At 34.4% G+C, this 25,694-nt stretch overlaps 1 protein-coding gene across 1 annotated transcript in view; it reads left to right on the top strand.

The window, feature by feature from the left end:
• Positions 1–25,694, top strand: part of LOC145690924 (gastrin/cholecystokinin type B receptor-like) — a 157,102-nt gene that overhangs the window by 95,913 nt on the left and 35,495 nt on the right. The window contains exon 6 of the mRNA XM_081766370.1: positions 4,097–4,252. Coding sequence (XP_081622496.1) covers positions 4,097–4,252 — 156 coding nt within the window. The remainder of the gene's footprint in view (positions 1–4,096; positions 4,253–25,694) is intronic.

Raw genomic sequence — 25,694 nt, 5'->3', positions numbered from 1 at the left:
GCAATGCTGTCTGAATTTAATGTTGGAAACGTAATTTAACGTATGAAACCATAAAACAAATGCTGGCCCCCACTACTAAAGAACAGCCAAAATTAGCAAAGTACTAATTTACAAATGATGAAAAGGAACCATTTTGTAAAGTAATTTAGAATTATGTAGAAATAGAGATGAAGTACTATTAATAAACCCTGAACCACCATTAGTAATAGACGTCGGTCTGTCTCCTCTCTCTGACTCGAATTTCTGAAGAAGTACTCGGACTTCTTTTACATGCCAATTAACGTATGGAATTTCGAGAAATAGGTAGAATGAAAGGTCGTGTATGGCAATGTTACGTGCTAAAATATAAAGATAAGTAAGTATCTTGCAAATTTTGTGAACATAAATATGTATGCGCAAATGTTGATAAATTGGTGAGACATGTATCTTCTAGCATTTACCCAATCTAATTGGTTTATAACATTTATAAATTTAATGTGTTTATAATATCATTAATAGGGTCAAGTTGAGCAAATCCGCTTACATATAAATTTAAACTGTTACTATATAATTTACTATATAATTTTTTCACACATTTAAGTGAGAGAACATATTGTAAATAAATATACATTTATGCGTACTCTCTAAATAAAAATAAAGTGTTATTAAAGTAACATAATACTGTTCAGAATATACATTTTAAAGAATCCTCTGTGAACAACAGTAATCATATGCTGTGATATAAAAATTAATTCAACTTTGAGATCATAATATAGTAATAGAATGCAATTTTCTTTCTGATTGAACATAAATTCCCGGATAAATTCCTTTTTGGGAATCTTCCCGGGAATATTCCCGAAAAATATCTTCCCGGGAATTTACCCATCACTACCTGTGCATTGGCCACAACAGCGAACAAGGCCCCCGTCCTATCAGTATCTGATTGATAAGCCAAAACTTCACCAGAACTGTAGGTTCATTTATTCTGATTCCGAACGCCTCCGAAACGAATGCTTTCACATGTTCTTTTCTATTTCCATTAGCTATTCCTACACCAAATTTGGTGTAATTATCTCTGAGTGACACCGCACTCTTTCTTCGTAAGTGAGGTGTATCGGTAAGTGCCTTTCCGTAAGTGCCTTTTGTTAAAAAAAAAAAAAAGCTTATAATATTATATATTATAAATTATCTAGCACTGATAATTTTTTTCCTATCTACTCACCATGTTTTAAACCAGTTTTCACATTGCAGACATGTTCAAATTATTAGACTCAAGCTCGGAAAATGCAAAGTCGATGTTACAGTCGTAAGTTTTGAATTCTAGAACATATAATTTAATGCCTAAGCCATCAACACAGGATTCTTCATTTGTTTATTGTACAATTGAAGAGGTGAAACCACTTTGAACAGCAGGTGGCATTAGTGGAGGGTGAAAGTACTGAAAGTAGAGTTTCAGTTGTAGACAGCTATTGTGGTTTCTACTAACAAATTACAGTTTGAAGTGTTGTGATTGCGGACGTAAGCATTTAAAACACTCAAAGATTTCAACAGTTCGAATGGGCGATTTTAAAGTGATTGTGACGTATTTTGCGTATTAATCTTTTATTCTGTGAAGTACTGTAATCACAACGTAATGGGAAAAGCCAGAGACCTTTCTCCGCATAAAGTTGAAGTTATCATAATAATTCTAGCGGAACGAAGATATACATAATGAGAAATTCCTAGCAGAGTTGGGGTAGGGCAAAAATCTGTGAGTAGAATCTCTGTTGCAATGAGCAATAAGGAAATGTATTAGCAAAATGGGGTTGGGAAGTGTGGTCGTAAACCAAAGCTATCGCTAAGTGGTATCAGAAAACTAAAAAGTTTGACGCTGGGAAACAGAAACGAAAATTCTAGAGGCTTAAGCATAAAAATGGCTGAGCATGTGGTAGACATTTCGCCTGAAAGTGTTCGAAGGATTCTGTGTGCTGAAGGAATAAAAGCACGCAGGCCGAGAAAGTAAGCAAAAATTATTCCAATCGTGGCAAAGAAGCACTTCGAATGGGGACGAGGCCTAGAACATTGGACTGCTGATGATTGGAGAATGGTGTGTTTCAGTGATGAATCATGTGTCTGTGTGTCTGATGAATGTTCACAATATTAAGACGTAGACCTGGAAAGGAATTCACTTTGGTAGTCTCCAACAAACCGTGAAGCATCCTACTTCAGTCATGATCTGGGGTGTGATGTTTGTCTTCGGGCCTGGTTGACTGTACATATGTACAGTATATAGTAGAGAGAACAATGTAGCACGACCAATATCTACAAGTTTTTCAAGAAGAACTACTTCTCCAGACTGAAGTCTGGTTTGATGACGCATACTTCATCTTTATACATGATGGAGCTTCATGCCACCGAGCCAAAGCTGTGACAAAATTCTTCGAGGACAACAAATTAGTGTTCTTCCATGGCCAGGCAATAGCCTTGATATGAACTCGATTAAAAACATTTCGAACTTCATGAAGGAAAAGCTAAATGAGAAGCACATTACAACCAAACATCAATTGATCGAGGAGATCAATAATTTGTGGTACCATAATGCTGAATGGAAGGCAAATGTGCTAAACTCGTACATATGAAACCACAAAAGGATAAAAGGACTTAATAAAGAATAAGTCATTTGATACGGAATATTAATCTTTGTGTGAGAGATCATTTTCTTGTAAGTATTTAATTTCATTTTTTGTTTCCAATTTGGATATACACACTGTATAGGAATCGTATTTAAATGTCAAGTACGCATTTGTTTCATTTATATTGAAAAGCATATGCCACACCCACTAGCAATTAGGACAGAGCTACAAAGCAGTAATTTGGGCTAATTTCGAGCGTGTTTTCTCACGTAACATTGTAAGAACAGTAAAATATTCAGAAATTGAATGTTGAGTCCAATAATTTGAACACGTCTGCACTTGTTAAATATGTTTCAAAATATAAGTGGCATTTTGTAGGACAAAAATGTTCGTGCTTTACTGCTACTAACCTGTTCAACGTTAAACATTGATTATCTTCTGGGTATAACGCTCTCTTTGCATTGCTGCTCTCAAGTAACATCACATTGTGTTTTCCGCACGAATTATAGCTTCAGGGATAATTTAATTTACATTATTGCTTTTATACAATTTTTATAAACATGATTTGTGGGTTGCTTCTTAAGATACTTCTAATCTTCGTCAACAAAGGACAGTCACATTTAGTATTGCAGAAGCGTTCCGCGAAAGTTCTTTTTTTTTTTTTTTTAAATTTATGGTTTCTTGCTCTGTAGGAAAATATTTTAACGAAACTGTTGGTAATTACTGAGAGTATTCTTATAATATTTTACCGGTGCCGCGGTGGCTCAATGGTAGAGCGTTCACCTCTGGTGCTTGAGGTCCTGGGTTCGATCCCGGTCCCCGCAAAGTGAACTTTGTGGTGGACAAACACCGTGTGCGTGGGTTTTCTCGGGGTTCTCCCGTTTCCTCCCACTTTCTTCATTCCACCATTTCATTCATTACTCATCATCACCGTCTCCTTTAGCCTAACCGGCATAACAGTGGGACGTAAAACTAAGATTTCATTTCATTTTCATTTCATGATATTTTACCATAATAGGGCAATGCTGCTCAGTAGCTACACATAAGACTTATTTTATGGCAATGTTGCTTTGAAATAAACACCCTGTATTTTGTAACCAAAGTACAAAAATACTTCAAAAATTACGAAATTATGATCAGGATGATATTGTTCAACTATAAAAACAAACTAAATATTTTAATGGGTAATGCTATCAATGCTTGTCAATTAAAGGCTTAAGAAATATTGGCTCCTTTCGTTTCTTTTTTTTTTTTTCTCTCTCTCTCTAGTGCGAATAACTATGATTTTCATAATAAGCTATAGAAAACGTAACATTGAAGACGCACATTTTTCTGAATAACTATTAATAAAAATGCTGAAATTATTTCAAAGTACTAATAAATAATATATAGCTTTGTTAGTTTGAGTCAATTGGTTCATCTTTTCTTTAAACAATATCACATTTTAATGAGTCAACCATCATGAAAACATTACAATCTAAGCAATCATTTTGTTTCATTTCCAGCTGTATCAATCCGATCGTCTATGGTTTTATGTCAAAGAACTTCAGAGACAGTTTCTACAAAGCTTTGTGCAGGTGCTGCCACAGTGGACGAAAAACGAAACGCCATCTTTCTATTTCACAAACAAGAACGACGTCAATCCGATATGCTGACTCCAGGTAAATATATTGAACATGTATCACCTTAGGGTATTGTTTCGTAATATTTAATTTAATATTCTTATCTAAGATCTTCGTAGTTTCATATTCCGTTACCCTGTACAGGGTGGTCCTAAAGTGTGGAAATGCAAATTAAAGGCAAAATTTAAAAAGAGAAATGCAAGAGCAACACTGCAGTTCGGTAGCACATGTGAGGTAATATTTTTTAGGACATGCGAGGTCCATGCTCGCCTTCTGGAAATCCGTCATTTTTGAATCCACTTTCATATTCTTAAATGAAAACCATATGTTTTTATACCTTATTCTGATTTGAGATTATTTTCAGAAATGCAATGCTTTGTTTAGTTTTGTTTTACCACTTATCATAACGAAGTTATAAATGTTTTGTGGTTCTCACAATGTCAGTCACATACAACATACCTCCCGATTAAACGATCTGCTCGATGTGTTGTCAACTCCGTTGAATTGTCAGAGTCATTATTTTCCCAATTCATCCAATATCTTGCACAAAGTGTTTTCTGGTATGCTTTCATATGCTTGCGTTTGGTATGTATTCTTTTAGGTGGTCAATATCCCGAATTTTCACTGAATACACAAAGAATTTGAGATGTCCCTAAAGGTATTAATCTGGAGGAATAAGGTCAGAGGAACATGGTGTCCAGTCCATGGCACTAAGTCTACCGAGTAGCAAGTTGGGAAACTGCACATTCAAATATTCATGAATGCAATGTCTCTAACGAAAAGGGGCGCCTTCTTGTTGGCAGAAGACAGGGAATGTCCTATTCTTAGATAAGAGAAATAGCAAGGTATCTTCCTCCAACATTCGACATCCAACACGGGTCCCCCACACACCACACCACGCCATCACTTTTCCAGGAATGTCAGCAGATATTTCATACCAACGGAGATTGTTGTCCAACCAGTAGCGAACATTCTCTTTGTTTGCGTCACTACAAATATAAACGTTGGCCTCATCTGTAGACGAAACGAGGACTTTTGGCGTATTTGCCCTATTGCCCATTCCACGAATACTAAATGCCGATCGTGGTTGTCCTGTAGAGGCTTATGCACCTGTAGCTTGTAGGGGGCACTTTCGCAAGGATAAAACACTTAAAATGGATGTACGACTAACACAGATTTCCTATGACAAACGACCAGTGCTTCCATTCGGACTATTGCTAAATGCTGCCAACACTGCTGTTGACTTTGTCTCATCAGTGGCCGTGAATGGTGTGCCTGATTTTAGTTTATTGGCTACGAACCCTGTTTCTCTAAATTTTTTGATGACTTCCTTACTGTTGTATGGATAATGGTTGCCTATCTGGGTGAAGGTTGTTAAAATCATCAGAAACGATCCTTGTGCTTCCCTCTCCTGATATCAAAATGCGTTCTGCCTGCGTCCCAGCCATGCTATCATAGTCATCAAAGACGATACAAAAAAAAAAAAAAAAAAAAAAAAAAAAAAAAAAAAAAAAAGGAAAGGAAAGAAAGAAAGAAACAGTCTTAAGTTCGTTAAGGTAAGTGATAAGGCGAAAACAAACACAGTATTTAATTTCCGAGAAAATTTCAGATGAGAACAAGGTGTCAGAATATATTATTTCAATTTAAGAAAATGAAATTGAATTCAAAATTATGGATTTCAAGATGACGGCTATCGATATCACATGTGCTAAAATATTTTTTTCCCTCACCTGTACTACTAATATACAGTGTTACTTTTGTCATTCTTTTAAAATCGTGTCTTTTATTCAAGTGTTTCCAAACTTTTGCATCACCCTGTATATGAAATTACTATTGTTATCTTTCAATGTAACCTTGTTGGTAGTATTTATTGTTCAAACAATGCACAAGTTTTCTCCATCTATTCTCCACAACAGTGAAACTTTATTCACAAATTTTGTTCTCCGTAAACCTAGTTATGAAGATCATAAGGGTGGGCCTCGCAAGGTTGAAACGCTAGTGCATATATCCGTCCGTATGTTACTTCACACAATAACTCTTGAACGAAAATTATTTATTTAATAATCACCAGATACAGCTCAAAGGATATTTTTTAAAGTGGATATTTAACAACAACAATGGAAAGGATTTGGGAAGGTATCCAACAAGACCTGTTCAGTAGGTACTATCCCGGCATTTGCCTGGTACGACTGAGGAAATCCCTGGAAAACTCCAGTCAGGACAGTCGGCAGCGCGAAACAAACCTTCAACCTCCGGAATGGAAAGCCAACACTCTACCACTTGAGCTACTTCGCTCGGTGTAATACACAACTAAAGGAATTATTTTTGCCAAGTTCGTAAATAGAATAATCTGTTAATCTCTTCAAGGGTAATGTTGAGTTTAACGGTGGGAACGCATACCCTATGCATTGTAAAGGTTAGAATTTTTTTTTTTTTGAGTTTAAAAGGAATAATATTTCTAGAGGCTAATTTTTTGGAGTTAAGAGAGATTTCGTTTGGTTAAACATCAAAACATATTGGTGAGGTTAAAATGCGGAGGACATATAAAGCTCAGAGTATTGTCATGTAAAATAGATTTTTTCCCCAGACTTTAAAAACTTTTTTAATGTCAAAAAGTGATGAGGCTAAAATCTTACATAGTTGAGATATAATAGGTTATAATATTGACCACTTCAACTGTCGGCATAGATTCATTCGTAAATGAAAGCTTTGTGTGGTTCCTTTTATCTTTAGCAAAGTTTATTATAAAGTCTTACCAGCTGATATGGAGATACAAAATAAAACAGGCCTTCTAGAGAGATTGGGGGTCTGTCACATAGATCTTGTAAGAAGGATTAATATCCTTGAGTCGCAGCCTGTGAAAGTGAGGCTTAGTGTCGAAATAAAAACCAAAGAGAAATTTTCTTTTGCTTTTTGTTCGTTCAATCTTCTCAATTTTCTAACCAGGATTAAGTTGTGACAAGTTTCTGATTACTGTTCTTCACTACGGCCCTCTTTCCTCGCAGAAGAACTTCTATTTTTCTTTCTAATAACTCAATAATAACACAAAGTAATATCATTTCTACCTTAAGCGATGAAAGTCATTTGGTTGTTTTACAAAAAGCACTTGCAATGTTTTACAAAATTCCTTTTACTTTTACTTTCGAATGACGATACAAGAGAATATAATTATGATCGCTGAAAAAAAAGTAGGAGGGTCACGCGTACACCACGCGAAGGAGTTTGGTTTGAATGGTGTGATATTTTCCCAATTAATGTTGTAACTGGAACAGACAGTAAATTTCTACCACTTCCAGTTATAGTGGAGGTAGGATTCATTCTGCTTTAAGATGCATAATCAGTGCGAAATTAAAATACCGCTTATTTTGCAGTAATTATGTGATATCTTCAGATAAATAAAAGATAATCGAATTGTAAAACAAGAGCGCGCAAGAGAATGTTATTTTGCATAAGGTACCGTTATCACGAGTCACCTAGTAGCTTTCTGTTTGCAGCCATTTCCAAACGCTAAAATTAGTGCCGATTTTCTAAGTGGCTGGAAATCGAAATCAGATAATTGAGTGATAATAACGGTATCTTATGTAAAATAATATTGTCTAGCGAGCTCTTGTTCCACTTTTCGATTATCTTTTATCTATTTGAAGATATATAATTACTGTAATATTAGCGGTGCTTTAATTTCGCCGTGATGGAGTATCTCTCTAAATTATCGTTTTTACTTTATAGCGATCACTGTTAAAACCGGAATGGTCTATTTTCTGTCACTTCCGGTTTTGGTAGGGACATTGATTGAGGAGATGGATATATTCTTGAGTCACTTAGTTGATTAGAGAAAACCACGGTACGGTTTTTGTTCTAAGGCAATCAACGTTAAAACAGAACGGTAATTAATTTTTGTCATTTCCGGTTTGAATAAGAGGTTAAGACAGACAATATATATTCTTAGAATGCTAAATGAATTCCAAAATCTGCTTCTTTACATCTATCTTCGTTTTTAGTATATGCAGTTTAATATTGGAATGGGAAGTTGCAGCGGACTTCCACTGCTTCTGGCTTTTGTAGAGAATTAACGATGGACGTTAAATGTAATATTTGGACACTTAATCGATTACAGATAATATCTCTTTCTTATTTGTTAACTTTTTAGCTTCATAACAATCATCGTAAAAATCGGAAATAGTTGATTTCTACCTCTTCCGGTTCAAATATCTGTTTCATCAAGGAACTCAATTTTTAACTTACGAAGCTATAATTTTGGTCAAAATTGATGGCGAACTTTTTGTTTTGTATGTTTGTTTCTCGGACACACTCTTAAACAAATGCACGTTTCTGAGGGCAAACAAGTTAAATAAATAAAAGACTTTTGGTAAGGAAAACTTTAAAAATGCATACAATTGGAGAGTTCACTGGATTTAAACGTTTTATGAATCTATATGCTGAATGAAATATACAGAACACACCAAACTTTCTCTCTCCAATTTTGTGAACTAAATCTTGTTATGCTGCAGTTACTACTGAAACATCTATTTGTGAAATAAGACCAAAGTTATATACACTACGACCCTCTGGAGTCTTTGCAAAACTTACTCCAAACACATTACGAAATGAAAGCGTAATTTCATTGAGACAAATATAAATGAAAAGCGTAATTTGGACCACGCAAGTAGAAAGATACACATAAATTAGAAGAAAAAATCTCATTTTAATTTGAGGAAAATTTATTAACTTCTCTTTACCTCTTTTGCGTTCGATATTCAGTTTAATATTTTCTTTGGAGGGAAACTTTAGTAATGCATCTGCTTTCAAACAGGCATAATAATGTCTGAAATCACTTCTTTAACATAATCAATATCTTGTCGTACTCAGAAGAGATGCGAAAGAGCTTGTTGCTTCAAATATCTGCAGAGGGTAATACGAGGAAGACTCTTTAATTAACTGCGAGATCGTTCGTTTCCCCAACTCCTTTATTGATGTTCATTTTTTTCCCTCTGTCTCTTTTCGTAGTCCTTATCACTATAGCCAGATCACGTATGTAAAAGATTTTGCCTTCTTCTTTCTTTCTCTCTCTCTCTCTTTGCTTTTGGAGGAAATGTAAATAGAAACCTTTCTCTTAGAATTGGGTATCTAGTGCCTTGTTTAGTGAATGTATCCTGTTTCATCTTACAAAATGTAGCTAAAATGTATTCCTGTAGAGTACCCTAATTGGAGCTTTAAGAAAATTGTTTGTTTCTTTTACTTTTCTTATGCTCTGTTTCCTTGAAAATCTTGAAGCTTAAAAAATACCCCAGAAATTTTTTAAAAATAAAATTGTATTGCAAATTTAAGTTATATCTATAAATTGGATACCAAATACTAAAGAGGTTAAGCCAACCTTTTCTTCTTTTTAAGAACCTTATACTATTTGAATTTTTACTTAAATATGTAGTAATACAGTATAAAAAATAACATATACACGTTAAGGATGCGCTAGAATTGCTCCCTGTTATAACAACGTTATTGATTGTTATTCGAAATGACAGACAGACAGATAATACTTAGAACAGAGTTTTCTAGTCTACAGAGTTGTATATAGATTATTTTATTTCTTTTCCTCTTCCAAATTTAATAGGCTACTTAGCTTTTTATTATTTTACTAGCAAATTGTCCGTTCTTCGCACGGGGAAAGTAGTTTCTATTTTGGACATAAATAGCAATGTGGACTCAGTTTGTATTTACACGTCATCGGAAACGTGACTATTCATCTCAGCGATCCCGAAAACTATAGATTCGACACTAATATTGGTCATTTTCCATCATTTTTAAATATCTGCCCTCCGCTAGGTTACAAAGCCAAAGTAAAATTATAACAATCATCCCATGCATGAAGCTCATCTCTGTTAAAAATTTGAGGGGATCGGTCGGGTGGTTCAAGAAGTATGAAATGACAAACACAATAACTTTCATTTATGTGATTAAATTTAATCAATTGCACGAGAAGGATCGAATTGCTGGAAAGAGCTTGAGAATCACAGGTTGATTCATCATGAAGATTGATGTAACTACGATTCCAAGCTATTTGGAGAGATTTAAATTGTTTTCTTTATACTTAATATTATTTGGATATGTGTTACAGTCAAAACTTTAGTTTCAGACTTAGAACCTGCTATGATGGTTAATGACAAGATTATGCATCAATGATTTTTAACTATTCTTTACTTTTTCATTTCTGGCGTTACTGAACCCTGTCTCTGTATTGTATTGTCCTGTCATGTTAAACGTTGCTTACAGCAGGCTGCAGAAGAAGCAATAGGTTACCGCGAACAAAAAACGGCTAAGAAACCATGGGTTACAGAGCAGATGTTGCAGAAAATGAGGGAGAGGAAGACGTGAAAACAGGTTGATACAAAAGAGGGCAGAAAGATGTATAGAAAGTTAAATAATGAATTACGAAGAGAAACAGACAGAGCGAGGGAAGAATTTTGCAAAAGAAAATGCGAGGACATAGAAGAATTAGAAAGAGTTGGGAAATATGAAGAAATGTACAAGGAGGTGAAATCTATGGAATTTTGGAGGAAACAAGGGGGTATTATGATGGCAGTAGAAAATAAGAATGGGAAGGTAGTCAGCGACAGAAATGAGGTCATAGGAAGATGGAAAGAATACGTTGGAGACTTATATGAGAGTAGGGATAGACCGTGTAGCTTAAATGTTGAAGTAGAAAATGAAGTAGGCGAGGATGATACAGGATTTAGTATTCTTCGGCATGAGTTTGAAAATGCTATATCCAAAATTAGGAATGAAAGACAACCGGAATAGATAACATACCAATTGAATTCATTAAAAATATGGGAGACAAGGGAAGGAAAGAATTGATGCGACTATGCAATGAAATATATGAAACAGGAGAGTGGCTAAAAGACTTTCTGAATACGATAGGCTAAGAAATCAAACCCAAAGAGGTGTGAGGGACATAGAACTATTAGTCTCATATCTCATTCAGCTGAAAGAACAAACGAAGAAGTTGAAGAAGAGCAGTTCGGGTTCAGAAGAGGTAAGAAAACAAGAGATCCGATTGTATTGTTAAGGGCGATCGGTGAAAGATTTATAGAAAAAGGGAAAGAGATGTATGTTGTGTTTATTGATCTAGAAAAGGCTTTTGACCGCGTGAATTCGGAATTTTTGTTGGTAGTTTTAAAGAAGATATTGTTGGATTCAAAAGATAGAAGACTCATAAGAAACTTATACATGAACCAACAAGTAAATGTTAGGATAGGGGAAGACCTGACGAAAGAGAGTGCAATTGGAAGGGGAGCTTGACAATTATGATGCCTCTCGCTAACACTATTTAATGTCTATCTAGAAGAGATAGTGAAATAGAGCCTATATCATGATGACGGCATTTTGGTAGGAGGCAGAATGTTTAGGTGCATAAGATTTGCAGACGATATGGCGCTTCTTGCAGAATCTGAAAAGAAAATCAATAAAATGTTAGAAAAAATGAGGAAGGATTTTGAAGAATATAGGATGAAAATAAATGTTAGAAAGACAAAAGCTATGGTGATTGGAACAAAGGGGTCGTGTCAAATATAAAAGTAGGAGAGGAAAATATAGAACAAGTGAATAGTTTTCGATACCTGGGTAGTATACTTAGTAATGACATGAAATGCGAACGTGAAATAAAAGCAAGGATAGGAATGGCGAAAGAAGCCTTTAGGAGCAAGAAAAGTCTATTTTGTGGGACCTTGAATAAAGAGTTGAGAAAAAGACTCATGAAATGCTTCGTGTGGAGTGTTGTACTGTATGGAGTGGAAACGTGGACATTATGTAAAAGTGATGAAAATCGCCTAGAAGCCTTCGAAACGTGGTTGTGGAGAAGAATGGAAAGAATTAGTTGCGTCGGGCGGAAAACAAATGAGATAGTGTTAGAAATGGTGGAGGAGAAAATAACACTTTTACATATTATTAAGAAGAGGAAGAGAAACTGGTTGGGACATTGCCTAAGAAGAAATTGTATCATGAGAGATGTACTAGAGGGTATGGTGGCGAAAAAGAGAGGGAGGGGTGAAGGAGAATACAATTAATGGATGATATTAAAACAGAAAGATCATACGTGAAGACGAAGATGTTAGTGGAGGACAGTGGAGCATGGAAGCTTCTCAGCTGCTGCAAGTGACCTGCCAATAAGGGCAGAATACCTATGATGATTTTCTTTCATTTCTCGCGTTACTCAACTCTGTCTCTGTATTGTATTGGCCTGTCCTCGCAGGGATCATAGCGAATACTTCTTACGTCTTCTGATGAGTCTGACATATTATGTTCATTTAATTTCAATTTCTTATAGTGGGGTGTGCTATGTCTGAAATTACACACTAACACTTGATTTTTGTCCTTTGAAATTCTGACATGGTTACCATTTTTTCGCTCATCCAAACCCAATATGGCGGTTATGAAAGATGGCTGCCTTCGCGAAGGCACAGCGCTGTCTTTAAAAGCGTATATCTCCCAAAGTAATTGACCAACCTTCATACAACAAACACCAAACGACGTAGAAGATAATAGACGTTTAACAATTGTCTAGATTTATTAATTAGCAATGCAAATAGTAACGTGAAAAATAATTTTATTTCAATTTTTTGCAAATTTTATGATGTGTTTTCTTTATATTTTTAAAAATAACAAGTAAACGGCAAATAATTGAGAACAACGTTGTATACCATTTAAAAGAGTAATAAATTACCTTTAAAGTGTCATGTATATCATTCAGTTTGGTTAAGAATCAACGAAATTATAACAAATTAATATATTTCCTTTTTTTCCTTGATTTTCCCACATGAGTAGAGGGAGACCGAGACCTATAGGAAAATTAACCATTAATTCGTAATCTACTGTCCAACCAAGTAGTTTGATATGTCGCATGCTATACCCTGACAAACACCCCTATTAGAGTACATCAAGTATATCACTATTTATGCAGAACTTTTAGAAAGTTACAGGAATATGCATAAAATTCTAATGGAAAGTTCTAGGAGGCTCTATAGGCGTCCATGGCATTTTATTGAAACGTTCTAGAACTTTGTGTACTTTTTCTAATATTATAGAACTTTCTAGAACTTGCCCAGTGTGCCGACGTCTTGTAATAATTTAGACGCCGTTAGTGCAGGGTATTAAACCCACACAAATTATTAAAAAAAACTGTCATTATAATGGAATTTGTGTGAGTGCGTTAGAAATACAAAAAGCGTGGTGACGATAGTGATTTCACACTTTCAATGTATTTTGCACAAATATCACTAAATCCATTAGCACACAAATACGTAGAATGATTATATTCAAAATCACACTAGACTATAAATAAATGTAGTAACCCATACAGTAAATTCTCGTTATATAGTCCATCGAAGAATTACGCCAAATACTGTTAAATGTTCCCTTGAATCACTCGTAGTAATATCTTTTGCCACAGAATAAAAGTTATTTCTGGTAACACTTTTGGAAATATTAAATAAAAGCTTCAGAATCACTGATATAATTACTTAGTCTATCAAACATAGCCATAGAAATTGCAAACTTCATTCCTAGATAATTTTTAACACAAAAATAGCTCATATAACTATCCAATTTTGGCACCTATTCAACTCCATTTGAATATGTTAGTCACTTTCAAGAAAATATCATAAATACTGATCCAGGCTATATCAGAATATCACAATTCACTAAATTACAAAACGTAATTTGACAGAGTGTCGGAACTTTCCATGATATTGCACCATTAACGACTAATAACAGGAGCATGTGCTCTCGTCGTTACATTCAATTTCCAATGACCAGAAGGTGGCCAGTTAACTACCTCCAGAAATAGTAGTCCCTATTTTAGCCACTCATTACAAGTGGCGCTAGCTTTAAAATGATCTTTTTTTTATAATCTTACAACATGCTACAACATCCCACCCTCTGGAAAAAAAATGATATAATCATTTTTTTTTAAATATTAAGAGATATAATAATGTAAACAACACTAAACTTCCACTCGATTCAAACTTACTAAACTTAAAATTAATAATTAAACGAAAAGAAAAAAATCCCCCATAATGACATTCATACTACTTTCACGCTAATCACTCTAACCATTCAAGTATTGTATACACCATTTAGTATTAAATGCATATATCTCAAAACATCTCAAACCATGCTATTAATTAATTACAATTAGTTCTTCGTTTTTGTGTATTAGAGGTAAAAATCTTATTCCCCTCTCTTTTAGCATATTATAGTTATTATTTCTTCCACTATTTAGTAATTACAGTAATTACTCCCCTCTTTTAACAATTACAGTTATTTTTTCCTTTTTTTTCTTCTCCCTTAGCAATTACAGTTCGTTCAGGTGAATTACATTTCTCTCTTTGTTTATGTGAATTACAGTTATTTATAGTCGTCACTACTCATAATTACAGTTATTCCCTTTTCCTTTAACAATTACAGGCCTGTAATTTTTTATGAATGACAATTTAAGTATTTCTTTTATCTCTGTACGGTTTGGTTAAACTCACATGAGTTTTTCTAATGTCTTTAGGATCATCAAGATTTTCTACCAATATTGTATTGACTGTTAAGATACGTATTACCCGGTAAGGACCATGCCATACATTTGATAAGCTCTTATTTATCTGACCTGATAAAGATGATTGAATCTGTGACTTAATCAAAACTTTATCACCTACTTGATAATTTGTTTCGGTCCTGTTTTTATCATATTTCATTTTCCTTTTCAACCATGCACCTTCCATATTCTTTAATGCTGTTACCCATATATCTGTTCTTTTACTTTTAATATCTGTTTCATCTATTCTCCAACAAATATCCAGGGAATCATTAATATTATAGTTAAAAACTAACTCCTTAGGTGTAAACCCATGTTCGGAGTGTACAGAAGAGTTTAATGAAAACTGAATTTCATGTATAAATTTATCCCACAAATGTTGTTTATCATTTATATATATTCTCAAAGCCTGCTTAAAACTTAAAATGTATCGTTCAGCCGCGTTACTTGCACAATGGTAGGGTGAAATACATATATCCTTTATTCCTAAGCTATAGAAGAAGTCTTTAAATACAGATGATCTAAATATACTGGCATTATCGTGAGCTATACTTGCCACGAACCCTCTTCGACACATTAATTTGAAAAGTTTATTAACAATAATCTGACTATTCAAATTAATTAACGGTTCCAAAAACACGTATTTAAAAAAAGCATCTACTATTATCAAACAGTATATACCAGATCTCGAACGTGTAACAGGTCCTATTACATCTACATATATCCTAGAATTAACTCCTCGTGTTAATTCTGATACCAATTGACCTATTTTCTTTCTATTATTACTTTTTGCTAGTTGGCATTCCCTACAAGATCTCACGTATTCCTTAATCTCAGGTATAACACCCTCCCAGATGAATCTAGAACACACTTTTCCTATACATTTATTAATCCCACAATGTGCTCCTGGCAAGGCTGGCTTATGATAGTATTCTATAATAGATTTTGTCAAAGCCTTAGGTAAATAAATTTTATAAGGATTGTGAACAGACCGTGTTTTCTTACACAATATTCCGTTAACCATTTTATATTCTGGTACATCTTCCTTTTTCTTAATCCTATCAATAATACTTTTCATTTCCTGATCTGCATTTTGAAATTCTTCTATAGATTGTCTCGCAAAAGGCATACTCCAAATATTCACAAATAACTTATTAATTATTTCTTCATTTAAAGTAGGATCCTCTATGAACTCTTCAAAATCATGTTTATTGTGCAATCTAGATATAAAATCACTCGGAATATTCAAAACGCTAGGTGTATGTTTCACTGTAAAACTAAATTGAAACAAACGATACAATAAACTACCATATGGCTTTAATCTTTTCAAATTACGCAACGCATAATTTAACCCCATGTTATCTACTTTTAATTCAAAAGGTGCATGAGAGAGAAAGGTTTTAAATCGTTCCATAGTTTCCACTACAGCCATTAATTCAAGCAGGAATATGGGTTTATTTACGTCATGTTTCCTCAAACGTCGACTATAAAACCCTACAGGAACTTCTTCCCCTTTTTCGTTTAATTGTGAGATCATTCCTCCCACTGAGGTTAATGAGGCATCACTTGACAGGAAAAATTTCTTATTGAGGTCTGGTAATTTAAGTATTACGTGACTTTCAAACATCATTTTAATATTACTCAAGGCAGCTTCCTGCTCATCTCTCCATCTAAATTCAACCTTCGGGCTCCTCAACTTATTCAAAGGGTCCACAAGATCTTGAAAATTAGGAATAAACTTTGCAAAATACTGAAGAAATGAACATAAGCTAATTAGAGCTTTCCTATTCCTCGGAGAAGGTAATTTTTTAATTACTTCTATTCTAGATGGATCCATGTAAATATGGCCATTTTTTATTATATGCCCCAAATAAGAAATCTTTCTTTGAAAAAGGGTGCATTTATTGAAAGACAATGTAATGTTTTTTCTTTAAAAATCGTAAAAACTTCACTAAGGAGCTTTTTATGACTTTCAATATCTGCTGTGTGAATCACTATATCATCTGCATACCAGGTAACACCTTTATCCTTAAGATGATACAACAATTTTGTGATTAATTTACTTAAAGCGAACGATCCGCTTGCTATACCAAAAGGGACATACCTATATTCGTATAACCCACGATGAGTAAGAAATGCGGTATATTTAATTGAGTCCTCATGTAACTATATCACGTGATATGCATGATGAATATCTAATTTAGAAAAGTATATACTATTGGATAGCTCACTCATGATATCCTCCATTCTCGGGGTATACTGAGAATTTAGTAACATTTTTTATTAATTTTTTGATAATTAACAATTAATCTCCTACTGCCATCTTTATTCCCCACCAAGAAACAGGGAGAGGCATATGCACTATCACTTTCTCTAATAATATTCTGTTTCAATAGGTTATCCAATATTTTATCCATTTCCTTTTGGGCGACCCTGCTTAGTGGATAAGCTTTTTCTCTTACCGGCTGGTCATCATTTAATATGATTTGATGACAAAAATTAGGCACCTCCCCTACATGTTCTTCAAATATATCTTTAAATTGATTTACTAACTCATCTACATAATGTTGTAACCCACTATCTAACTCTAGAACTTCAGGGTCAACTAACTTCTGCCTAGTTCTTAACGAATCGCTACCCTTAAGTTTAGTTTCCGTACTAACATTTAAAATAGAATCAGGAGACAAGTGGTCAATTTCGTTTTCATTGAATGACCCTTCATGTGTTTCTCCTCTCTCAACTATTTGTAACCTTAGCCTTTCTTTATGCTTTCCTTTTTTTCCTTTATCCATACCCTTTAAATGGTACTTTTCTCCTACATTCTCATTCCCCTTTTCATCGGATGGAATGAACAACTTATTATGAAAACAATCAACGGGACCAAAGCACATTAACGCATCTTCTTTTCTAATATCTGAGTTTGCTTGACTCAATTGATCAAATAAACGAATGGTCCTGTTTTCTTCCAAACTTAATACTAACCTATTACTTCCTAAATTAATAGTAACCTTCATTGGTTTTAACTCATTAACCCCTAATATAAACATTGGGTTTAGATGTTCTGCTAAATAAAATTTTATTCTATATACCCTATTCAGCAATTTCAGGGGCAGAGCAACAGATTCTTTCAACGTGACATTTTTATTATCTACACCTTTATCAATAAATTTTTTATTATTCACCTTGAATTTATTATTTAATGTGTTATTCCATTCTCTAAAAGCCCCAGCATTTACCAGGCGGATAGTTGAGCAAGTGTCTACACACCCTCTTAATCTTTTTCCTAATACAAAAGCCTCTACGAAGGTAGCAACACTGCCTTCCTTAGTGAACTGTTCATTGCTATTTACTCCCATACTCATGGCGTCATTAACAGTTTTACTTTTTCTATCATTATCTCTAGTATTTTCCCCCTTTTCTTGACTATATCTTCCTTTACTCTTACTTCCTCCTCCAACATTCGCATTCCTCTTATCTACTAATTGTAAACTATGCAACTTTCTAGATAAATTCAATGCTCTTTTCAAATTACACTTGCTAGCATAATGTGGTCCTCCACATTCAAAACATGAGACACCTCTTTTCAATCCTTTCCTTTTAACATTTTCCTCACTTTCAGAAAATTTATTAATTGCCTTGTAAATACTTATATTCTTTAAATGAGTCACGTATGAAAATAAATCCCTTTCAACTTCCTGTAAAGTATCTGGAACTCGAACCCCGTAAATATCTCTTACGAGTCGTGGATCTGCGCCGCTCAATATAATTTCTTTCACATGAACATCATTTAAGTTACCATGCAGTATTATGTAACTATCTTTTACTTTTTCTACAAAGTGAATGGGATCTTGACCTACAGATTGTATCGTTTCAACATAATTAAGTGATACAACTCTTCTTCCTAAGGAAGAACTTAAATTTTTAAACACTTTGTGAGCAAGCATCAACCAATTATCACATTGTCTCATATATTCTAAGATCTTAGTACGAAAAATACCTTTACTTTTATTTAAGGCAGCTATTACTATTGATTCATATGGATAAACATTACCCTTATATAAACCCTGTACTTCCAGTAGAAATTCAAACAACAGCAAGTCATCGCTTCCGTCACAATAATTGATTTCTTGACTTAAATTACAAAAGGAATTATTAGCAACACCAATCGTAATTTTCTCTAAATTAGTACTAAAAGGTCTAAATATATTTCCCACGTCTTGATTATTCATAACAACGTGTTCATTCAATTTTGGAAGTCTTAAATCCTGAAAGCAGTGTAGTTCATTTCTTTGCGGTAATTCTTTGTATTCGTCAAATAATTCAGCTAGTTCTCTATCGCAATGCAAAGTATTAAACATCTGATTTTCACATTCATTTAAGTCGAGTCTGTTTATATCAATATCAGGAGTAACTGACCTTGCGCACCTGTCCACTTGTGGTTCACGTTGTCTTCCTGATAACAAGTTAGGTTCATTGAAGCAAAGAGCGCTTCTAGGCATAATAAATGAATCACCTACCTCGTAAGCCGGCTCATGTCCTTGTCTTTCCGAATAGCTGTCCACTGACCTTCTGAAGATTCCTGCGTCTCCATTCGAAAAATGATTTAATACTAACTGTGGAACACGTTCCACATGTTCTTCACTATAATCCATATTCACTTCACTAATTATTATTATTGACCACAAATTTTATATAATCACTTTTCTTTTCTTCCACACAATCCAACCAGATAATCACAGCCATTCACACACAGCACACTGTCGTAATAGCTCTCCTCTTCTCCCACTCCAACAACCAGACAAAACGAACCAATGACCAACATTTACGTATCTTCCAAGGTGTAGCAAACTCCAACTGAAAGTTTTATGCCTAGTATTTTTTGCCTTTTTTTTCCAACGAAAAATACTTGTTCACTATTCTTCCACCAAGCACAGTTTAGACACTCCCAATTAAATTCCATTTATAATTAGGGAATTGGAAATTGAACTTTTGTGCCGACGTCTTGTAATAATTTAGACGCCGTTGGTGCAGGGTATTAAACCCACACAAATTATTAAAAAAAAAAACTGTCATTATAATGGAATTTGTGTGAGTGCGTTAGAAATACAAAAAGCGTGGTGACGATAGTGATTTCAAACTTTTAATGCATTTTGCACAAATATCACTAAATCCATTAGCATACAAATACGTAGAATGATTATATTCAAAATCACACTAGACTATAAATAAATGTAGTAACCCATACAGTAAATTCTCGTTATATAGTCCATCGAAGAATTACGCCAAATACTGTTAAATGTTCCCTTGAATCACTCGTAGTAATATCTTTTGCCACAGAATAAAAGTTATTTCTGGTAACACTTTTGGAAATATTAAATAAAAGCTTCAGAATCACTGATATAATTACTTAGTCTATCAAACATAGCCATAGAAATTGCAAACTTCATTCCTAGATAATTTTTAACACAAAAATAGCTCATATAACTATTCAATTTTGGCACCTATTCAACTCCATTTGAATATGTTAGTCACTTTCAAGAAAATATCATAAATACTTATCCAGGCTATATCAAAATATCACAATTCACTAAATTACAAAACGTAATTTGACAGAGTGTCGGAACTTTTCATGATATTGCACCATTAACGACTAATAACAGGAGCATGTGCTCTCGTCGTTACATTCAATTTCCAATGACCATAAGGTGGCCAGTTAACTACCTCCAGAAATAGTAGTTCCTATTTTAGCCACTCATTACAAGTGGCGCTAGTTTTAAAATGATCTTTTTTTTATAATCTTACAACATGCTACACCAGACATTCTAAAACTTACCAGAAAATTCAAGAACATTTTAGAACTTTCTTGAAAATTATAGAATGTTCTTGAACTTTCTCGAACATTCTAGAACTTTTCATCAGAATTCAGTTGGGTTTTAGAACGTTCCCTTACAATTCAATGGAAGTTTGTGGAACTTTCTAGTACTCGGACAAAGTATATAAGTGCGGCGGAAAGTGGAACTACTCACAGTTAGCAGGGGAAACTGTGCGGTTTCTTGCAGAATTTTAGTTGCAACGTAAGTATTGTATCTTATCACTTGCTTTACGTTATGTTTAGTCCTCTTGTGACTTACTCTTCGTTTCTAAAGTGTTTCCCCAATTCTTTCTTGTATTTCTGAAATGAAACTGTGTAATTAACTGACAAGATCGAGTCACCAAATCCGAAAGAACTCGATTATAATCTCTGTATCGTGTGTCAGGATCAGAAAAGAGAAGACCTAACTCGAAATCTATCTCTTGAATCACTAGAAAAGCTAATAACAATTCTAGTGGACAGAAGGAAATTTGGCGATCTTCAGTGTTCACCGGTCTCATCTCTTGTTAAACCGTTATCTCCTGAGCATTTGCAGGAAAAGACAGCATTCTTCCACAAAGCCTGTTACTCTAGTTTAGTTCACAAAGGACACTATGATAAATCGAAGCGGAGATATGAGGAGGCTTTAAAACATGGATGCATAGTGCCTGTGGTTGCGAAAAGAGGACGTCCATCGAAATTAACAGTGAATAGTGCAAGTTCGGAGACAACAGTGGATGCTCCAAATTCAACAAGGTCTTCTACATTTCCATTTGACAAAGGCAAATGAATATTTTGTGAAGGGGCTGAGGGTGAACTTCATTTAGTGCAGATGTTGTTCATGGAGCAAAAAATTTAGAACGTTGTTGAAAATAGTTCTGATGAATTGAAGTGCCGCCTTGTCGCCTTGTTAACGAACTCGGGGTCGGAATTACATATGACATGAAATTCCACTTAAAATGCTTGGTGTAGGCTGAAAGAAGAAAATCTTTATCAGAACCACATGAAACTGGATTGTTAACATCTTCGGCAGACGTTTTGGCTGACATCGAATTACTAAATATCTTGCAATGCACATTTTATCGGGATACAGATGCTAATAAGTATGCGGGATGTCAATACAACTTATCTTAATCTTCTCTCTGAGGAAAGAAGAAAGATAGTTGGATAGAAAAGTGAAAGGATAGTTGATGGCAACTATAAGCGACATCTGAAATCACAAATACAGAAGAAGTTACCAAATTTGAACTTTGTTCCTCCAATACAAATGAACGCTCCAGAGAATCTCTGCGTTTCGAAGACGATTGAAAAGGCCGTCCATAGCTTCGAAAACATTTCTCATGCTGATGCAACTGCAGTACTAAAAGCATCACAAATACTTCGTGACGAAATCCTTGGCAATGAACACTGGAAATTTGATGAACCTTTTGATGGGTATAGCTCCCCGATAATCCTCCAACAGTTCAAGGATGATACGAAGCTGTAAGTCAGAGATCCACAGAAACGACGAGCTGAAGAAGTTAATGAAGCCGTGAACAATTTATGCCAATTGGTTGTCGCTAGCTGTAGATCTAATCATCAAATTAACTATCATCCAAAACATGACGATACTAATTTCCGACAACAAGCTGATACACCATTTACCATTTCGCTTCCGCTACTTATTTTAGATAAACATATTGATGCATATACCAACAGAGAGTTATCATACGTGTGAAAACATTTTTGTCTTTTTGGACACAATTAATGGTGCTTATTCTTGATGATGCATGTTACCATATTGCGCATAATGGCTGCTGTTTAACGCTGTCCAAAATACTTTCTATTTCAGCGTTATCTTAGCAAAATATAATTATAATATACAATTTAAATATGTATTTTTGCGTTCACAAAGTTTAGTAATTTTTCAAATGTTTGTGTTGTCTGAGCAAACTATTTTCATCGAGCATTAAGTGTTTTTTTTTTTAAATTTTATTAAAGATGTTGAATTATTATGAAGTCTGTTAAAGCAAATAAAATTGTGTTTTACAATATTTAACATGATTGAATTAATACCAAAAGAACACATGAGCAGGACGTACGAATAGAGGATAATTTACTTACATGTGCTTGCTTGCATGTCCTGAATTCGGTTGTCAGAGGTGAAAGCAATAACTAGAGTATCAATTTTCGCTCATCAGAAATATTACCCAGGGATCAATATAATAGGTGCTTACCGGGTGTAAGCGAGAACAATGTTTTCGCTATGGCAGCCAATTTGATGGCCGCCATATTGGATTCGGCCAACCTGTCAGACTGGGACCACTTCAATTCCTCTTTCATCGTATCATAATATCAAAATCCAACTGGACAATTTATTTCTCTTTTTAAAGGTACATAACGTTGTTCTCAATTATTTGCCGTTTACTTGTTATTTCAAAAAATATAAAGAAAACACATCATAAAATGTGCAAAATTTGAAATAGAATTATTTTTCACGTTACTATTTGCATTGCTAACTAATAATTCTCGTCAATCTTTAAACATCTATTATTTTCTACGTCGTTTGGTGTTTGTTGCATGAAGATTGATCAATTATTTTGGGAGATATAGGTTTTTAAAGACAGCGCTGTGCATTTGCGAAGTTTGCCATCTTTGATAGCTGCCATATTGGATTCGGGTAAACGAAAAAAATGGCAACTAAGTCACAATTTCAAAGCATCACCGAAAGAATAAAAGTCAAGTGTTAGTTCAATTTTAACAAGAAATGCACACGGGATTACATAATACCCCCACTATTAGCTCCAGCGACGTAACATGGGACTTTGATTCCAGACCAAGCATTAATATCTGGATCTCTATAGAAAAACATGAAGTTAGACCCAGTCGAAAAATGTGAAATTTTTTCTTCCGTAGAATTTAAAACGCTAATAAACATTTATATTACTTGCAGAAGGTCTAGTTGGCGTTTTACTGAAGTACGGCCCAAGACCTCATTTCATAATGATCTTCGAAAAATCTGTGCTTCGCAACGCATGGCAAATAACACAATAATTAATTATAACTTCAATGCAAAATATTGTAAACTACAATGTAAATGTTAATACGTTGACGCAAACTATTACGGAGCGAGGGCCACGGTTACATGCTTAATCTTGAGGAAATGTAGTTCGTTTATATGATGATGAGAACTAAAGTATTTTCGGTTCTTTGGAAAAAGTATGGTGGATCCATTTTATGTCAGAAATTCAATTGAAGGGACAGTGTTTAACAGAACTTAAAGCCTTAAACAGAGGCAGGCCCAGAAGAGGAAACTTTCTTATTTTATATATAAATAAAAACCATCCCAGAGTTCGGAGCTCTTAAAAATAGCTCTAAGTAGCAGTATTACAACTCACCGCCCCCCCAAGTAGTCCGTCCTGGATCCACCTCTGCCTTAAGATTCATTATTCCTGGAGGTCCTAATGCTAAACGGTTTACCGAAACTTGCCCAAATCAAATTTTTGTTTCATTTTTTAGTTCGTGATCTATTACATCCCTCACTTATACAATGATGTTGGTATGGTATCTTGTGTAATAAAAACTTTTAATGTTAAAGTGGGTTCTTCTCAAATGTCGGGACCTTAAATGCTAGGGCAGTTGTTTCCTCCACAAGTTGCAGCCCTACTTGACTCTAAGCTAATGCCTGTAGTGTCTCTAACATGTCTTGTAAATACATTACTACCGTGTTTCCGTAAACCTTTATTACTACCGATACGTAAATTTTACGCACACATTTTTTAATTTTTTTTTTTAATATTCATAGTGATTATTTTGGAAAATTTCTCATTCATAATTACCATACTTATCTAGTTAAGAGTCCTAAAAGTAGGTTTAGTACTATAAATGAATTAATTAAGCCCGCAATTAGATTGCGTGAATGAAACTGTTTATTTTTTAGTGCATAACTAATTAAAATTATAATATACAGTTACTAAGTAACAGATTGTACTACTAAACATTAGTCAGAATTGTTGACTTGGACTTGAATAATTTCAGAAGTTTATCCACAGTTTGGGCGTTTCTTACGTTGGTGTTCTCCCTGGATTAGTTTCACTGGAAGATCCTGCTGGTTCTTTGTTCAATTTTTTTGTTATTATTTGTCTCTTTCGATGTGCTGGGTTCACTATTTTTTTTTCTCCAATTCTTGACTGGTTCGCTCTCTCTTCCCAAAATGTTAATTGTTCTTATATTTAATGGAATTTCATTCTCATATACTTCATTTTCAGCTGGAAAATATTCCGGATCATTATCACTATCATATTCTGGATTCTCCTCTTCAAATTCCAGGTTATCGTCATCACTAACGTCCTCTTCTAATCAGGGGCGGATCCAGGACGGACTTCTCGGAGGGCGGTTATTTGTAATACTGCTACTTAGAGCTACTTTTAAGAGCTCCGCTCTGGGATGGGCTTTATTTATATATAAAATAAGAAAGGTTCCTCCTCCGGGGGAGGGGCGTGGCGTCGACCGCTCCCTGGATCCAACCCTGCTTCTAATACATTCATGATCTCATTTTCCTTTCGATTTGTCTTCTCACTCATTTTAAACTATTATCATTTCACAAAAAATGAAACATTGATTAATATATTACACAAAATATGAAACAGTATTACTACCGATACGTAACGTTGACGTACATACATTTTCTCTTGTTACTACCAATAAGTAAAATTTAAGCACAACAAATTAGAAAACAACAAGAAAGGCACACCAAAACGCGAACGCAAATCATCTTTCAGTATGCTGCCACACAACCAACTAACCCGTAGAAGCACTGCTGGCACTGGAAGCCTGTGCGGCAGTGGGGAGTCGGGAAAGAAGAAAAAACATGGCAGCTGCACGTAAATTTTCTACAACGGTAGTGATCTAAGGTTAAAGAAAATAACCTTTGATAATTTATAAAGTCAATCAGAATATTCCTTATTTCTTTAGGATTGGTCACAATATTTAACAGATGAGATAATGTAACCTTCAATGATAATCGAGTTGTTTGAGTAATGCTTATTTGTAAAGTTTCTAATGGTTCTTCTTTG

The sequence above is a fragment of the Thermobia domestica genome, chromosome 7 (genome assembly GCF_964235325.1).
Source record: "Thermobia domestica chromosome 7, izTheDome1.hap1.1, whole genome shotgun sequence".
NCBI lineage: Eukaryota > Metazoa > Arthropoda > Insecta > Zygentoma > Lepismatidae > Thermobia > Thermobia domestica.
This window is presented reverse-complemented; position numbering and strand designations above follow the sequence as displayed.